Source organism: Sturnira hondurensis, unplaced genomic scaffold (assembly GCF_014824575.4).
Source record: "Sturnira hondurensis isolate 20B ecotype Veracruz unplaced genomic scaffold, ASM1482457v3 Scaffold0021354, whole genome shotgun sequence".
NCBI lineage: Eukaryota > Metazoa > Chordata > Mammalia > Chiroptera > Phyllostomidae > Sturnira > Sturnira hondurensis.
In genome coordinates, this window is record NW_028093985.1 from 1,821,614 (window position 1) to 1,839,601 (window position 17,988).

At 39.4% G+C, this 17,988-nt stretch overlaps 1 protein-coding gene across 2 annotated transcripts; it reads left to right on the forward strand.

Annotated features, from left to right (window-relative positions):
- Positions 1-34: 34 nt before the first annotated feature.
- On the forward strand, positions 35-17,440 carry UTP15 (UTP15 small subunit processome component). 2 transcript variants are annotated; one of them, XM_037032125.1, is made up of 13 exons: positions 35-352; positions 2,589-2,761; positions 4,408-4,500; positions 4,594-4,778; positions 5,881-6,059; positions 6,639-6,764; positions 10,254-10,389; positions 12,430-12,514; positions 13,377-13,526; positions 14,649-14,750; positions 15,160-15,293; positions 15,714-15,772; positions 16,278-17,440. In XM_037032125.1, the coding sequence occupies exons 2-13, from the start codon at positions 2,672-2,674 to the stop codon at positions 16,493-16,495; spliced, it is 1,557 nt and encodes a 518-aa protein (XP_036888020.1). In that variant the 5' UTR covers positions 35-352; positions 2,589-2,671; the 3' UTR covers positions 16,496-17,440. The 2 variants fall into 2 exon arrangements, with proteins under 2 accessions (XP_036888020.1, XP_036888019.1); XM_037032124.1 differs by having other exon boundaries at positions 35-234.
- Positions 17,441-17,988: the final 548 nt, after the last annotated feature.

Consider the following 17,988-nt stretch of genomic DNA (forward strand, 5'->3'; position numbering starts at 1 on the left):
CATCGCCACGCCCACCTACCCCGCCCCTGCAGCTCCTGACTGAGAGACTGTGCTGTTACATCATCATTGGGCGACCGGTCTGGCCTTTCTATTTGCCTGTGTCTCGCCGACTCTCTTTAGGGTCCATGTGGTTTTCTTCGGGTGATTCTGGACAGTCCCGGGACGGGTGTGACGAAATCCAAGAAATTTTCTTTGGAGTCCCGGTGTCTGCATGGACCTCTGGGCCCATCAGAGGTAGGTGAAGGAGGCTCCGGGTGCGGGTAGCCCAGACTCATGTCGGGCATTCCTTGGTATCTGGCGTGCTCTTCTGGGGCTTCCCAGTCTCCGCAGAAGGACTAAACTTAGCCAGCCGGTGAGGATCCCCTCCATTTCGATTTGCCCCATATTTTGCTCCCATACGATCACACTGTCCACTGTTATTCGTCCCCGAATTAATCCTCACCCCTGCAAGGCAGTGGGCAAGTTTCTGACTATGCTTTTATGGGGTTCCTTCGTTTTCATATGCTTTCTCCTCTGCCCCCCGCCTTTGCGCCCATCTTACTGTTTTAATATCAGACTTCAAAGCGCAGCTGAAATGCACACTTTGAGTATCCCTGGGAGCCACCCAGTTAGGATTGAAATCTCTTCTGAGCTTCTCGATACTCTATACTTACAGAATATATCTGATATTCTGCATTATAGTGTAGTTCCTAATTACCCGTGTAGTCCCAGTTTCTCAGGCTCTCCTGGATAATCTTTTTCCTTTTCATTTTCACAACACTTCGTGCCTCCATGCCTTTGCATTGTGTTGTGTTCCTCCCCCGCCAGTGCTCTTCTCACTTTAATCTGGGAAACCACTGCTACTGCTCCTCAGTTCTTCCTTCTCGAGTTTTAAACTGTTTCTCTCCCGACAAAGTTATATGCTCCCTTGCCTATACTCTAGTACGGGGCAAAGCCCTGCAGGCTAGATCTGGCCTGGTGCCTGTTTTGGGGTAGCCAGTGAACCAGGAATGATTTTTACAGATGAACATTTGCCGTCTATTTGATGATGTGAAACACTAACTTTGAAACTGAAGCAAGTGAAATATTATCCTCCTCCTCCAAAGAATCCTATTTTCATTCATAAATAAAAAATTGAACTCAACTATTTGGGGGGCTTCATTAGTAAAAAGAAATGGAAATTTCCTTTCTACTTTATAAGTAATTACATAATATGCTCTACTTTGGCTGTGGGCCTCAAATCCTAAAATATTTATCATCTGGCCCTTTACAGAAAAAGTTTGTCAGCTCCTTTCTATAGCAATGTTCATTTTATAGACACCACTTAAGATTTTACTTTTGTGTTTTCTTGTGGAACCCAGCATGATGCTTCCTTTACACTGTTCCACAGTCTTTGAGCACTTAAAAAAAAAGAATCCTCCAAATAAAATGTTTTCTAAAATGTTTGGTTTAATCATGTATGTGATTATGTACATTGACAGAAACATGCAGTAAAGTAGGATAGTAGAAGACAGGGCCCTGAGCCAGTGTAGGGATCAGAAAAGTTTTCCTGGGGGATGTAATCCTTGAGTTGAGCCTTAAGTGATAAATAGGAAGTTGGTCGTTCCTGGCAGAGCAGACAAATTAGCAAAGCCCTTGAGAGAAGAAAGAGCATGGCATGTTGAAGAGTACAAGAGGTGAAGTCAGAAAGGCAAGCAAGGACCAGAGCACAAAGGGCCTTCCATGCCACGTTAAGCAGCCTGGATCTTCTTTTCTGGGCATGGTTGGGCTTTGTAGTAAAAGCCAGATTTGCACTGTAGTGTGGTAACCCCGATGGCTATTTGGAAGATGGATGAGGGAGTTAGGGAGACTTTATGTTGCACCGTTTACGTAGATGAGAGATATGAATTAGGGCAGTGGAACTAGGTGGAGTGAACATGATGAAGTTTAGACAGATTTGGGAGGTAAAGCCAGCAGACCTTTTCAGATGTTATAAGTGAGAAGGAAGGACAAGTCAAGGCTGATTCCAGATTCCTAGCTGGTCCAGTCACCAGCTGAAATGGAAAACACGGGAGTGTGTGAGGGTACAGACCATGTTTTCTGGTCATCATTGTATCCCAACGCCTAGAACAGTGTCCTACACATTGTAAGTACTTGAATGAACAGAAAAGTTCCCCCCTTTTTAACCATTGGTTACCATGTTTCATCAAAACAGCCTTTAATGTATATTGCACTTATATATTTTGGTGTTTTTGATGCACTACTGTTCTCAGGCTTTCTGGAATGGGTAGTGAGTTGTACCACTGGAATCATTCATCTGGTAAAATTGAATCTCTTGCAATTGAACAGTTCTGGAAAGACATTTTCACTTTATTACATGTCAGTTAAAAGTGTTAATTAATTTTTATCCTATTCTCTCACTTTAATTTAGAATTTAATTTTAGAATTGCAGTATGATATCCCTATCTGTATCCTTCCTGCTTCCTTTAGATCGTTTCTTCTGTGTTATCATTAAATGGTTTCTTGATCACTAAGTTATTACAGAGCCTTTTGAAAGGACACAGAGTAAAACTCATAACTGTATATACAGGTTTATGAATAACGGGTATATAAAATCCTTTCTTTTTCAGACATAAGGCAGAGTCACTATAATCATTTCTAATACCAGTTTCAAACTACTTACTTTCGGATAACAGCCCAATTATATGAAATTATGGCTGGCTATAAGCCTGCAGCTATTCAGACATATCCTATACTTGGTGAAAAAATCACCCAAGATACACTGTATTGGAACAACTACAAGGTAAGTAAGTATTTACGCCAATTTCCCAAGCTTGTGTTATACTTTGGATAATCTAGTAGAGAATCACTAAACAAATTAATCACTAAATTAATCACTCTGAACACCTTATAGTTTGGACAGAAAATTTGGAATCAGATATTTTCTTGGAATTTTATGTAAAAGTCCATGTTGCTTAATCAGTGTAACCACACAAATGCCTAGTGCAGAATAGATGATTAATCAGTGATAAATGAATAAGATTTTAGAATTTGAATCTCATATGCAAGGTTTTCTTTCCTTCCTTAATCTAAGGAGGAAGTAATGCCAAATTAATTTTTCTAGACTATAAAGAATTACAATTGATTTTTTTAACAACTAAATAGAAAATGGAAAAAGATTGGGAGTCGGAGGTTAGTGGAAATAGAAATTTAGTGTATGTGAGAGCAGAGGAAAAAGAAGTTTCAATGGCCAATAAATGTGAGTATATTCTTTATTTGTAATTAAAGAAATGCAAATTAAAACAATAATTTGGTTACTGGTTTTTTTTGTTTGTTTGTGTTTTTAGAGAGAGGGAAAGGGAAGGAGAAAGAGTGGGAGAGAAACATCAGTGTATGGTTGCCTCTCATGTGCCCCCTACTGGGAACCTGGCCTGCAACCTGGGCATGTGCTCTGACTGGGAATTGAACCAGTGACCATTTGCTTCACAGTCCCGTGCTCAGTCCACCGAGCCACACCAGCCAGGGCTGGTTACTGTGAAAAATTACTGGTACAAGTGAAAAATTTTGATCATTACTACTTGATGGAGAGAAACTGGTGCAAACTTTCTGGAGGGCAATTTGGAATTATCTAACATGATAAAAATACCTTTCAGCCTTGTAAATTTCACAGCTTGGAACTTACTCAATGAATACACTCCCCAAAATTTGCTAAGATATATAAATAAAGATGTTCATTGAAGCATTATTTATAATATTAGAAATCTTGGAAAAACCTGTGTCCATTAGTATGGACTGGTAAAGTAAATTAGGATGTGCCCTATAACGGATGATAAATCTATTGCTTATATTAAAAGTTAGCTAAGATGCAGTATTAAGTGAGAAACAAGCAAGGTGCAGAACCACCTGCATGGCGTGATCTTTGCATCTATTAAATACACTGGTGTCTGTGGTATAGGCATGACGTTTCCCCCAGTAGTAATCACAGGGAACTCCAGCTGAAGAGTGAAGTTTGGCTTTCCAACCCTATACATGTGTACTTTCATGGCGACAGGCAGAAGATGGGGTGATGGGATTTGGACCGTTTGCTTTTTTCATTCTTCTGTATTAAGTAAAACTTAGTAAATGTTACTAAAAACACAAAAATGGTCAGTAAGAAATTATATAGAGCCCTGGCTGGTGTAGCTCAGTGGATTGAGTGCAGGCTGCAAACCAAAGGGTTGCCTGTTCGATTCCCAGTCAGGGCACATGCCTGGGTTGCAGGCCAAGTCCCCCAGTGGGGGCCACGGGAGAGGCAACCACACATTGATGTTTCTCTCCCTTTCTTTCTCCCTCCCTTCCTCTTTCTCTAAAAATAAATAAAATTAAAAATATATACTTAAAAATTATATAGGGCTTGAATAGAGATTGTTAGTTGTAACTTTGTTAATACTCTGTTATTTTTTTATTAAGACTCCTATTCAGATCAAGGAGTTTGGTGCAGTGTCAAAAGTAGACTTTTCTCCGCAGCCTCCATATAATTATGCTGTCACAGCTTCTTCAAGGGTAAATATAACATTAAATTTATTTTTTTTGTGTAGTTTATATTTGCTACTGATTGTGGGCCATCTGGTGATTTCTCTGTATTTTATCTTTCAGATTCACATTTATGGCCGATATTCCCAAGAACCCATAAAAACCTTTTCCCGATTTAAAGACACAGCGTATTGTGCTACTTTTAGACAGGATGGCAGACTGCTTGTGGCCGGCAGTGAAGATGGTGGAGTTCAGCTTTTTGATATAACTGGGAGGGCTCCTCTCAGGCAGTTTGAAGGCCATACTAAGTAAGATGCAGTTTTAAAAACTTGTTTTTTAATTGAGGTATAATGAACATACAACATTATATTACAATAGCTTCAGGTGTACAACATAGTGATTTGATATATGTATATATTGCAACATGATCATAATAAGTCTAATTAATTTTTTTACCATGTAGTTATAGATAATTGGTTTTTATGTGTCCTTTTTTGTTTTGTTTTTTAAGCTCTATTTGTTTTCTGGGCTTTGAATAAAAACATAGAAAAGATAGTATACTTTATGTACTTTATGTCCTGGTTGTTCTAGGACAGAATCTGTGTCTGGGTTCAGTCTTAAGGTCTGGTTTGATGGTGCTCATGGACTCCTGAGCACTGTGTGTGACGTTTGAGGAGATGGGTGTCCCCGAAGACACCCTGTAGTGTCCATTAACTTTCAGTGCTTTCCGTGACCCAGTGGAGACTAAAACACTACTTTAGAGGCAGCCTCACAACTGTTAATGAGAACTTTATAAACCCGGACTATATTAGAAATTCTCATATGAAGTCAAGTCAGAAGGTGGATTCTTCTTGGATTTAGTATTTTGCCCCTGCAATTTCTTTGATTCATGATTACCAATGTCATTGTAAGTTGCTATCGATGGAAAATCTCAAGTGTTTTTTATGTTGTTTTAGCAGGATGGTCTTACCCCATTAGTGAAACATTTAAAATATAACAGAAATTCACTTAATGTAATCCTGCTTAGTGGCACCCCTTCTTAGAATTTTTTTAAAAACTACCCATTTTGAAATTTTTAAAATTAGAGTACCTTTGTAACAACATTTAGAATATTTACTCTCATTGAGCAGCTAAGTAGAATTCTTAACAGAAAATTTTAAGGCTATTGTTTTCTATTCTTACTAAGTTCATATGCATCGGTATTTAAAATTTTAAATTATCTTGAGGACAAACACCTGTTTTAAAGGTTTTCGTTTTCTCTCATGATTTCACCCTGCAGTTACTGTTTGAAACTGAACTGCTTCTTTTTTCCCCCCTTTTGGTCATTTGGGGAAAAGAAGTGTTTTATGAGAGAAGGTGCCAGGAATATAATTTTCCTGTTTTTTAATATACGGATTCTTGATCTTTCAGAGCAGTTCACACAGTGGATTTTACAGCTGACAAATACCATGTGGTCTCTGGGGCTGATGATTATACAGTTAAATTATGGGATATTCCAAACTCCAAGGAAATTCTGACATTCAGAGAACATTCTGATTATGTGAGGTGTGGATGTGCTAGCAAGCTGAATCCAGATCTCTTTGTAACAGGTTGGTGAACTTTCCCCCCTGAAGTTGATAAATGCACTGTGCTGGACTTTGATAATGCTTTGGGACTCTTTTGAGATAGAGGAGTTTTAAATATTTTTATAAGGAAATATGTTTCTGGGTTTCCATTTGTTTTAATGTCTTTTTCTTCTTTTGGTGATCATATTGTGCTCTACATGTATGTGGAAACATCAGGCAGCCTTGTAAAACTTATATCAGACAGTCAGACTGTAATGGGTTTAGTACTCGGACTTCCGAGCCCCCAGCAGCCAAGAAACAAAGACCATGCAGTTCGGTCTTGGCGGGTGCCTGAGGAAGATTCCCAGGTGATTCAGTGGCGACAGAAGCCAGAGACGGGGCTAGTTTAAGATTCTGTGTGAGATAGTGTTGTGCTTCCTCAGGAAGAGACAGTGGTACCAAAGTTTGGAAGTGCTCTGTCTTTATGAATTTACATGTGTCTTTTAACAATTTCATGTGAGCTTTTCTTTTAAAATTTATGTTTGGATACCCCTACAGGCACACACACATACAGCTTTTGTTTTTGAGTAGTGAAACTCATCTAATGCAAAAATTGACATTTAGGGTCCTATGATCATACTGTGAAGATGTTTGATACGCGAACAAACAAGAGTGTGTTCTCTGTCGAGCACGGGCAGCCAGTGGAGAGTGTCCTGCTTTTTCCTTCTGGCGGTCTTCTGGTATCAGCAGGTATTTCTTTTAACAATTTCTTTCGCCAGTACTGTTGGTTTTGAATCCGATACTTTACCAGTCACTTTTCATAATTTATCAGTGTACATTTGACTGGTCTATCTAGGTTTTTAAGCAAACAGTTGATGAGTGGGACAGGCAAGCATATCATTTACTGAGTACCGAATGTCAGATGCTGCTATTATACATGTAATTGTCTCTGATGCCCTAGATGAGCCTACAGGTAGTTTGCTCCCTATTTTGCAACTAAGGAAATAAATAAAACTTTTAAAAAATGTATTGTATGGATTATACTATTACAGTTGTTCTATTCCTCCCCCTTTATTCCCCTTCATTCCCCTCCACCCTGCACACCCCTCCCCCACCATTCCTCCCCTTTAGTTTATGACCATGTGTCTCAAGTTCTTTAGATTCTATATTTCCCCTACTATTCTTGCCCTTCCCCCTATCTATTTTCTACCTACTGTCTATGCTATTTTCTGTACCTTCTCCCCCCTTCTCCTCCTCCCACTCCCCTGTTGCTAACCCTCCATGTGTTCTTCATTTCTATGGTTCCGTTCCTGATCTAGCTGTCCTCTTGGTTTGCTTTTGTTTTAGGAGTGGTTAATAACTGTGTGTTTGCTGTCCTTTCACTGTTCATATTTTTCATCTTCTTTTTCTTAGAAAAGTCCCTTTAACATTTCATATAATAAGGGCTTGGTGATGATGAACTCCCTTAACTTGACCTTATCTGAGAAGCACTTTATCTGTCCTTCCATTCTAAATGAAAGCTTTGCTGGATAAAGCAATCTTGGATGTAAGTCTTTGGATTTCATGACTTGGAATACTTCTTTCCAGCCCCTTCTTGCCTATAAGGTCTCTTTTGAGAAATCTGCTGACAGTCTGATGGGAACTCCTTTGTAGGTGACTGTCCCATTAACTCTTGCTGCTTCTAGGATTCTCTCCTTCATTTTATTCTTGGCTAATGTAATTATGATGTGCCTTGGTGTGTTCCTTCTTGGGTCCAACTTATTTGGGACTCTCTGAGCTTCCTGGATTTCCCGGAAGTCTATTTCCTTTTCCAGACTGGGGAAGTTCTCCTTTATTATTTGTTCAAATAAGATTTCCACTCATGGCTATTTCTTTTCCCCTTCTGGTACCCCTATAATTTGGATGTTGGAACATTTAAAGATGTCCTGGAGGTTCCTAAGCTTCTCCTCATATTTTTGAATTCTTGTTTCTTCATTCTTTTCTGGTTGGATGTTTCGTTGTTCCTTCTGGTCCATTCCATTGATTTGAGTCCCAGTTTCCTTTCCATTGCTATTGGTTTCCTGGACATCTCCTTTCATTTCAATTAGTTTAGCCTTCATATGTTCCTCTAATTTGTGACTATAATCAACCAGTTCTGTGAGCATCCTGATCACTAGTATTTTGAACTGTGCACCTGAGAGGTTTGCTATTTCTTTTTCGCTTAGAGTTATCGGCTCTGGGGCTTTGAGTTCTTCCTGAGCCATATTTTGGACTGTTCGTGCCTGTTACGTATGAGGAGTGGAGCCCTAGGTGTTCATCAGGGCGGGGTAACTCAGTCTCTGGGTTGTGACACTATGTGGGGGCGGGGTCAAAGGAAAGCAATGGCGGTCCCCTCAGCCGCTTCCTGCCACTGGGGGCTGTGCGGTCCTTCCCACTGCGCGTGAATGTGCGACTGCAGTCAGCCCCCCGCCTTGCGCACTTTGCCTGCTGGGGCCTGCGTGGTCCGTCTCACTGCTCACTCCTCTGCTGGTTTATCTGTGCACAAATGTGTGACCGTGGTCAGCCAGCTGCCCCGCACCCTCACTGGGTCCGTGCTGCTACCCCGGCTCCCTGTGCACCTGGGTTGGGGGATCTTTCCTGCCCGACCCTGCTCTGCTGCTGGCTCTGCCCCTCTTACCAGTCTGGTTGAACCGTTAGTTGTTGTTGAACCTCCGTACAGTTCAATTTTCTGTTCTTTGGTTGCGTCTTTGTTTACTAAACCTTTTCTGTATTCAAACTTGGTTGTGGGAGAAGGTACAGTGTTTCCACCTACGCCTCCATCTTGATGAAGTCTCTCTCGGAAATAAATAAAAGTTTTAACTAATTTGTTTAAGGCAAAGTGGCAGATCTGAAATCCCAGAATTTGAGAGCCTGTTTATGTCCTTAACCCAAACAGGTTGTACAGCTGCTATTATTCCTACCTGAGAGATCTGTGGCAGCTTTTGAAAATGCAGTGTTTGTAGGATCTAGAATCCAGCTTGTCTCTTTTCCTGTGACTCTTGATTAAAATGGCCTTACCTAGCAGGTAGCTGATAGTGGTGGAGGAGGAGATGATGTGAGGTCAGAAGAGGCCTTGGTACATTTCTCATCTATTTGGAACTGAGCTATTTTTTTGTTATGTTGGTCATAGTGCATTTTCAAAATTGTAATGGAAGAAGTAAATTAACTGTTCATTTGTCAAGTTAAAATGAATGTGTTGACCTTAGAAGAATACATAGGTGGTATGTGTACTTTATAGCCTCATGGCTGTGTGTAGCCTTTTTTGCCTTAATTCTGAAATTACCTTGTTTTATACTATCTTCCCAGACCTATTTGGTTTCAAAATAAGTTGATAATGTTGTCAGACATATCTATTTGTCTTGCTATTATTATGAGAAATGAAAAGTTCAAGATGAACAGGAACATTGTATGCTCATTAGCACACATGTACCTGTATGCTAATCTCCACTGTGTCCGGAGTTAGTGACCTTGAGCAGTCCCTTCACTTCTGCAGATCTTGGAGGTGAGAGGTTGGGCTAGATCAGTGGGTTCGCACTGTGGTCTCTCCCATGAGCTGCCGCGTGTCAGGAGGCAGGGCTGTGAACCGGGGCCGAGGCCCTGTTGCCCAGTCAGGGTGGCTCAGAAATTTGCTCCCCCCGCCATAGCCCATTTTCTATTTTACCTACTGGACTTTTGCTTAATGTTTCATGAAAAGAAAAGATGGTATATTAAAAAAATTCTTTTAAATCCTTGGATTAAATTGCCTTTTAGGGTCCTTCCAACTCTTAGGATAAGAAGTTATAAGGGAAGTTTTTCGGTTTAATTGGGATTTACAAAATTTTTAGGAAATAAAATCTACATTATTTCCATGGTTTTAACACCTCTTTTGAATGATCTTATTATAATTTCCTTTGCTTTTTTATTTTTGTTCAGTTACAGTTGTCCCATCTTACTATAATTTTCTTAAAATCTTTTTTCATTTTACTTTTTATTTACCAGGTAGTTCTATGTACTTTACAAATTCGGAATTACTTACCTGCCCTCACTGTTCTGTGAGGTGGAGCTGTTACTAAACTTACACACGCAGTAAATAAGTGGCGGGCTCAGCTGAGACTGGGCGGTCTGGCTGCGGGGCCTCCTTCACCTCTGTGCTGCGGGGTGGCTGTGAAGAGAGCCTTTCAGATCTTTAAGATTTTTAACCTGTAGGTGGAATATCAAACTGACGATTATTTCTTTTTATAGGAGGTCGTTACGTTAAAGTCTGGGACATGCTAAAAGGGGGACAGTTGCTAGTGTCTCTGAAGAATCACCATAAAACCGTGACATGTTTGTGCCTGAGCAGCTCTGGGCAGAGGCTACTCTCTGGTTCTCTGGACAGGTTAGCACTTCAATTTTCCTTCCTCATCGTTTTTCATACGCAAGTAGTCACTGCTTAAGGAGATGAGTTATTTCTGCCATGTGTGTTTGTGGTAAAATAAATATTCTGTCAAATAATTTCCATGGAAAAAAATCTGTTGAGTTGAAAATAGGTTAACTTTTTATTTACATATAACAAACTTACTATCTTCTTTGATGTAGTTTATTGCTTTAACTTAAATACTTAAGGAATTTTATTGAGCCAAACATTGATATTTTAAAATAATCTATACTCTAGAGTTTCTCTTAAAATCACTGTTGTATATTTATATATTTTCAAATAGTTTTATATTCTTTAAAATTTGAAACTTCATATATAAATTTCTGTATGTTAATACGGTCCGATTATTTTAATAAGTATTAGTACTCCATAGTTAATGTTCTGAAATAATGCTCTCCAGTAGGAATATAATGCAGGCTACATTTCATCTAAAATATTTTAGAAGCCACATTAAAAAGGTAAAAAAAAACTAGGTAAAATTAATTTAACATGGTAAAATTGATTTAATCCAGTGTAGCTAAAATATTGCAGTATATAATCACTGTGAAAATTAGGAGACTAGAAACAGTGTGAGTGTGTAACATGTGTCCTATGATGCCAGTAACGTTGTATGGTGGTGGGAGAGAATACACCTGTGTTTAACAGAAAGCTGTTTCTACACTGCCTCAGCCCTAAAATTTAAATTTAAGTTAATTAAAATTAAGTAAAAAAAATTTGAGTTTAATTTTCATTAGCCGCATTTCAGGTGCTCAGGAGCCACATGTGGCTAGAACTCTGGCACAGCCGTAGAGTTCACTTATACTCATCTGTTGTTGATCGTTTTAGTTCCATTATGTTTTCCCCCTGTTACTAGAGACTTGGTTTTTCAGTCTGTTTATTAAAAAGTATACATATTTTAAAGCTAGAAAACTTTTCTTTTAAAAAATATTTTCTTTATTTCTTTTTAGAGAGAGGGGAAGGGAAGGAGAAAAAGTGGGAGAGAAACATCAGTGTGTGGTTGCCTCTCGTGAGTCCCCTGCTGGGAACTGGCCTGCAACCCTTGACTGGGAATGTGTCCTGACTGGGAATCAAACTGGCAACCCTTTGTTTCACAGGCCCGTGCTTAATCCACTGAGCTACACCAGCCAGGGCAGAAAACTTTTCTAATACAAAGGAATTTATTGTGTAAATGTATAGCAGATTCTCTAATGGTGTTACTAGGCAATTTGGGACTTAATTTTTAGATGTGTCCCTCAAAAGCTAAACAAATTGGCTCTACTTGCAGTTCTGAACCCAGAGTGATTTTTGTCCCCCAAGGGCTATTTGGCAGTATCTGGAGACAGTTTGGTTGTTGTCACAACTTGGGGGTACAGTGCTCCTGACATATAGTGAGTAGAGGCCAAGCTTGCTGCTAGACACCCTACAGCGCACAGAGCAGCCCCCGTCTGGCCCTAAGTGTCAGTAGTGCTGAGCTGAGGAAGCCTGCTCTTTAGATTTCCAGTGTGCTTTCATTCGCACTTCTTTACTCTCAGGTTTCATCTTCAGGCAGCAGTGGTTCATTGTCTGTTGTTCTGGTGGCAACTCAGAGTCTTTATTCAGATATTGTGGATAGTCCTAATAAATAGGTCATTTTTAAAAGAAAGATTCAGCCCTGGCTGGTGTAGCTCAGTGGATTAGTGCTGGTCTGGAAACGAAAGGGTCGCCAGTTCAATTCCCAGTCAGGGCACATGCCTGAGGGTTGTAGGCCAATTCCCAGTAGGAGACGCGTGACAGGCAACCACACACTGATGTTTCTCTCCCACTCTTTCTCCTTCCCTTCCCGTCTCTCTAAAAATAAATAAAATAAAATCTTTAAAAAAAATGAAAGATTCAGAGGCAAATTAGTTCATAATTAATGTTACTAATTGTTTATCTTTACTGTATAAATTTTAATATTCATATATTGAACTTTTCAAAAAAAGGAAATTTGTATTTTATACTGATTTCCAAGATGATTTGTGACACAGCTTTCTTTTCTGTTAGGAAGGTGAAAGTGTACAGCACGACTTCCTACAAAGTAGTCCACGGTTTCGATTATGCAGCTTCAATTTTGAGTCTTGCACTTGCAGTGAGTACTTTTAGTTCCCTTTAAAGCTTTCACTAACCTTGCCTGTTGAATGAAACTAAAATGGAATGTTAGGGTTTATCTTTGTATTTGAATAAGTCTTACTTTCTCCTTGCCCCCTTAGAGAATTGAATGAAGACAATTACTACAACATAGGACTTGTCCCAGTAACCGAGCGTGCATTCAGGTTTAGGTCCCACGTCCAAACAGCTTCAAACAAGGGCAGTGCTGTAGCCGCTGTTAACACTAAGGGCAGGACCTGGGGCACTGATACATTCTCTTCAAAACATTGAACTCAAGGGTTAAAGACTTTCCAAAGTGAAATTTAACTTTCTGAACAAAAAAAAACAACCCCAAAAAACAGAAACCAGGAGGAAAGGGGGCAACAAGATGAAATATCTCCTTTTTGTTGACTGCTCTTTCTGGAATGTCCACTGCCAGGTTTCATGAGCTGTTGAGGAAGAGGACATCTGAATACATTAGATAGAAATCTAAACTGGGAGTGGAAAGCCAAGTATTTTCTTGGCAGGTCTGTAGAAAATTGTCACTACATAATCCTTCTTTCTAGTAAAAGGATGCAGAAAAAAATATTTTCGGATTTTCTAAGATGTCATTAAGTCTGTAATATAATACAAACTGCCGTGATAATTTGTAGGAGGTGTGCATTTTGTCAGTATAATAGTGTCCCAGAGGAGAAAATGATGTGGCTCTAACTGTCTGCGTGCATCACTGTTACGCAGCATCTGTATCTGAGTGTGGCTCTTGGTGAAAGTATTGGTGAGCAGTGAACGCCTTATAAATGGTATTTTGAAGAAAGGTGGGATGCGTTAGGAATAGACTAACTCGTTTTTCTAATTGCTATTAGCATGAAGACGAAACGATAGTTGTGGGAATGACCAACGGGATACTGAGTGTTAAACATCGGAAATCTGAGCCCAAGAAGGATTCTCTCCCCAGGAGAAGAAGGCCTGCGTACCGAACTTTTATTAAAGGAAAAAATTACATGAAGCAAAGGGTATTTATGTATTTCTTCTCTATTTTTTTTTTGTTTGAAATTTGGGAGAGTGGCCAACTTTTCCCCTGCATACTACTGGAAAGTGTAGTTTATATGGCATTGAGCTTTATTTTGTTTTTTCTACGTTGGATTTATCCCCAGGTTGCTAGGTTGGGGGCATTACTAATGAGGAATGGAGAGTAAGAACTACTTCAGTTACCACCCTCAGTCATAACAATGTTATAGCAGTTTACTGTATTCAAAGCAATGTCTTTCACACAGCAATTTCTTCTAAACAACCCTGAAGAGTAGCAAAGTCGATAATACCCCCACTTGGCATCTGAGAAGATGGAGAGACACATAAAGAAGTTGTGATGTAGCCAGAGTTTCATTACTGGTAACCGTAATGAAACGACTAGATTGCAGTTTCTCTGAGTCTTGTTTTCTCTTTCTACTGATTGCCGTTTCCTGCCATGTGAGGAGGTTTGAAATCAGTAATGTTTCCCCAGAATTGAGTTACTGTGTGTGTTGTAAGTTAAATAATAGGAGAGTAAGAACACATTGATGTGACAGATTATTCCATTTCCATTTTACCTATATTATAGGCGTATGAGCATCATTCATGAATAGTGTAGGGGCACTTGGCATAAAAAATACCACTATGAAAAAGTTTATTTTTTATTTATTCCAAAAAATGTTTAAATTGATTTATAGAGACAGAGAAAACCATCAATTTGCTGTTCCCCTTATTCACCAGCTGGTTCTTGTATGTGACCTGACCAGCAACTGAAACCACCATCATGGGGTATTGGGACAACGCTTTAACCGGCTGAGCTGCTTGGTCAGGGTGAAAAAGTGAAAAAGTTTATTTTGAATGGAATTCTGTACAGGTGTTGATTTTTCTCTTTACATTTACTTTTCTTTTTTTTTAAAAAATATTTTATTTATTTATTTATCTTTAGAGGGGAAGGAGAGACGGAGAGAAACATCAATGTATGGTTGCCTTTTGTGTGTCCCCTGCTGGTAGTTGGCCTTCAGGGAACCTGCCTGCAACTCAGGCATGTGCCCTGACTGGGAATCGAACTGCGATCAATCCACTGAGCTACACCAGCCAGGGCTCTTTACATTTACTTTTCATTGCAGGATGACATTTTGATCAACAGGCCATCAAAAAAACACTTAGAATTGTATGACAGGGATCTGAAAAACTTCCGGGTCTCCAAAGCCCTCGACAGAGTTCTGGAGGTGAGAGGAGTGTGTGTGTGTAAAATATATTTTTTTAATGAAGACTTTATTTTTTAGAGCAGTTTTAGCTTCACAGCCAAATTGAGGGGGAGGTACAGAGCCATTCCCTGTATCCCGGGCCCCTCAGCATGCATAGCCTTCCCCATTAACGGTTCATCAGTTACTACAGTTGGTGAACCTCCAGGGTTCGTTACAGCCTCCCTATTCAACAACTGATTAATTAATTACAGTTGGTGTACCTACAGGGAGCATATTTTTAAAACAATCATTTTATTATTAACCTTGTATACTGCCATGACTCAAAACTGAAAATAAAAACATTTAAATATGGCAATTGTTAACAAGTTCCAAGTCTGCAATTTTTCTTATGTTGTCTTGTCTGCTCATGTTGACTCTGAAAACTTTCTAGCCCAGCTGTACAATAAAGACGCCTGAGATTACAGTTTCCATCATAAAGGAGCTAAATCGAAGAGGAGTCCTGGCAAATGCCCTTGCAGGACGAGACGAGAAAGAAATCAGTCGTGTTCTTAATTTTTTGATAAGGTATGTTTTACGTCTATGAAACACATGTATTTTTGCATCTAAATTTTTTTCTCTCAAATGAGAGGCATTCACTTTTATTTTTCTAAAGATTTTCTGTATTCGTTTTTATTAGAGAGAGGGGAGGGAGGGAGAGACAGGGAGAGGAACACTGATGTGTGAGAGAAGCATTGACTGGTTGCCTCCCCTGCGCCCCGAACTGGGAACCTGGCCTGCAGCCCAGGCATGTGCTCTGACTGGGAATCGAACCAGCGATCTCTTGGTTTGTAGGCTGGCGCTCTGTCCACTGAGCCACACCAGCCAGGGCGAGACATTCATTTTTAATTTGGTCTTCGTAGAGAATTAACAGAACAAGTCAGTAAATCTATTTTATGATTTTTTTTAAAAGCTGGCAAGTTTCAATAAACAGTTTTTGCTTTGTAGGAATCTCTCCCAGCCAAGATTTGCTTCTGTTTTGATCAATGCTGCTGAAATAATTATTGGTAAGTAGTTGTTAAAACTAAAAAAATCCTAGCGTGCTTGCAAAAGTGGGATATCAGAATATGAAATTAAATTTGGAACTCAAAATATCTTGTTTTTATCAGTTATTCAGTGAAGATTTTTATGGAGAAAAAAAACTATCAGTACATTTTAAATTGGAGTAAAATGTCTACAGTGGTTTGACCTTGAATTGCGCCGACTTGGGTTACTGTAATTAAAAAACTTTTTTCTTGAGCATTTACAGTGACCATGACAATTTTCTAATGGGAAAATGAAAATAAGTCAGAGCTTTTGTGCTGTACTTTTTGTAATTACTTCTTTTTGAAACACACTTAATGAATTTACTTTCTGTAAATCATAAATTGTACAGATTTATTGTACATAAAATAAGTACAGATTTTTCAATGTCTTTATATTTAATAGTTTTACGCTTTTTCTAAATATTGCTGCTCATATATTATTCACAAAGATATTTCTAGTTAATGTGGTTTCTCTCTCTGTTTCTAGACATCTATCTGCCTGTGATTGGCCAGTCACCTGTAGTTGATAAAAAGTTTTTGTTACTTCAAGGGCTTGTAGAGAAAGAGATTGATTACCAAAAAGAACTGCTGGAAACCTTGGGGATGATGGATATGCTTTTTGCTACCATGATGAGGAAAGAAAGCACTTCTGCGTTGCAGCGAACGCCTGACGAGCTTCTAGAGAACAAGAAAGTAGAGGCATAGTGCCTGCTTCGCAAGATGCATGAGATGTACTATTGAGATAGAGTTGATTCCATTAACTGCGGGGAAGAGAGTCTCCTTGACACATAAAAAAAAAACAAAAACTACTTACAGAAGCATCTTTGGAAGAGACTGGAATAACTAAGATTGGAAAATGAGTACCTGTTTCATGACATGGTTTCCCGTGTCATAGTTTGAATATTTCAGGCATTTCTGGCTAGACGATCTCAGTTGCCTTGGTTATAGTGCCTGTCCACCTTGGACAAGTTGATACCAGTTTTAATACAGCCGAGTTCTCTGTCAGCATCTGGGTAGGCATTTAGGACTGGGGAGAGGGATTCGACTGGGAATCCGGCCGAGGGAACAGGCCTTTATTTTTCAATCCTATTCTGTGGGGTAGAAAACAACAAAACTGGAAACATGAATTCTTTAATCAGCGCCCTTGGGATTTCCGGGCAACAGCCGACCTCACCGCCCCCCTCCTGGACATCACCCCCTATCTTAGGTCCCATGTTCTGCTTCAGCTGGTAATGGGTCTGTGACTGTTTCATGTGTGGCAGATCATGGCCCCATCTGAATAACTGATGCCAGTTAGATGGGTTCAGAGAGAATGATGAGGCAGAATTGATACTTAACAACTGCTAGCCACCCAGGTTTTCTTTTTACTTCTGTTATTTCTTTCATCTTGACTGCCCTTATTAGAAGAAGGTCTACAAATAGACCTCATTGGACACCATTTTTTTGGTCCTTCCCTTTAATAGGCAGTCTTTCTACAAGTGAAAATTTGCCGTTTGTCTTGTACTAAATAGTCCGTCAGCCTTTTCCACATATGTTTGGAACCTGTGTTGTAGCTGCCTGCCTCTCTGGAAACCGTTTTCTCTGGTCTGTATTTAGATTTTTTTTTCTTTACACAATCATCTTGTGTTTCTGAACCCCAAGCCTGAGTAGCTGGCTTTGGAAAAAAAGCTGTATTTTTTGAAAGGTTCAGTATAAATCATCCTTTAATAAGAAGCTTCTTATTTCTCTCTTGGTTTTCTGAGATGTATCAATTCCTGTTGGACAGTCACTGGCTGTTTCCACACTTGCTACCTCTTCCACTGTCCCCCAGTTCCTGTCCCACCCCAAGTAGTTAATTATCTGTAAGGAAATACACCTTGGGCTAGAAGAACCTTTAGTTAAAGGAAGTTTTTGTGATGGGAATGTCCTCTTAAAATTTTAGATTTGTGACTTCAAATTTTTTTTAAGGTAGAAAAAATCTGTGTTCTGGTAAGGGAGTGTGCTCAACAAGGGGTCTAGGTTCCCTTTCATGAATTGGCTTAAGCAGCCACGCAGCACAGTGGTTCGTATGGAGCCAGGAGTTTGCTTACTCTGTAGCATGAGATTAGTCAAGCTCATAAACTGGTCATGGTGAGAAGGGTTAATTTATATAAATTTTATATTTAAAAGCGTTTTTAAAAATTGGACTTCATAAGTATGTATCCTAATAAAAATCAGAA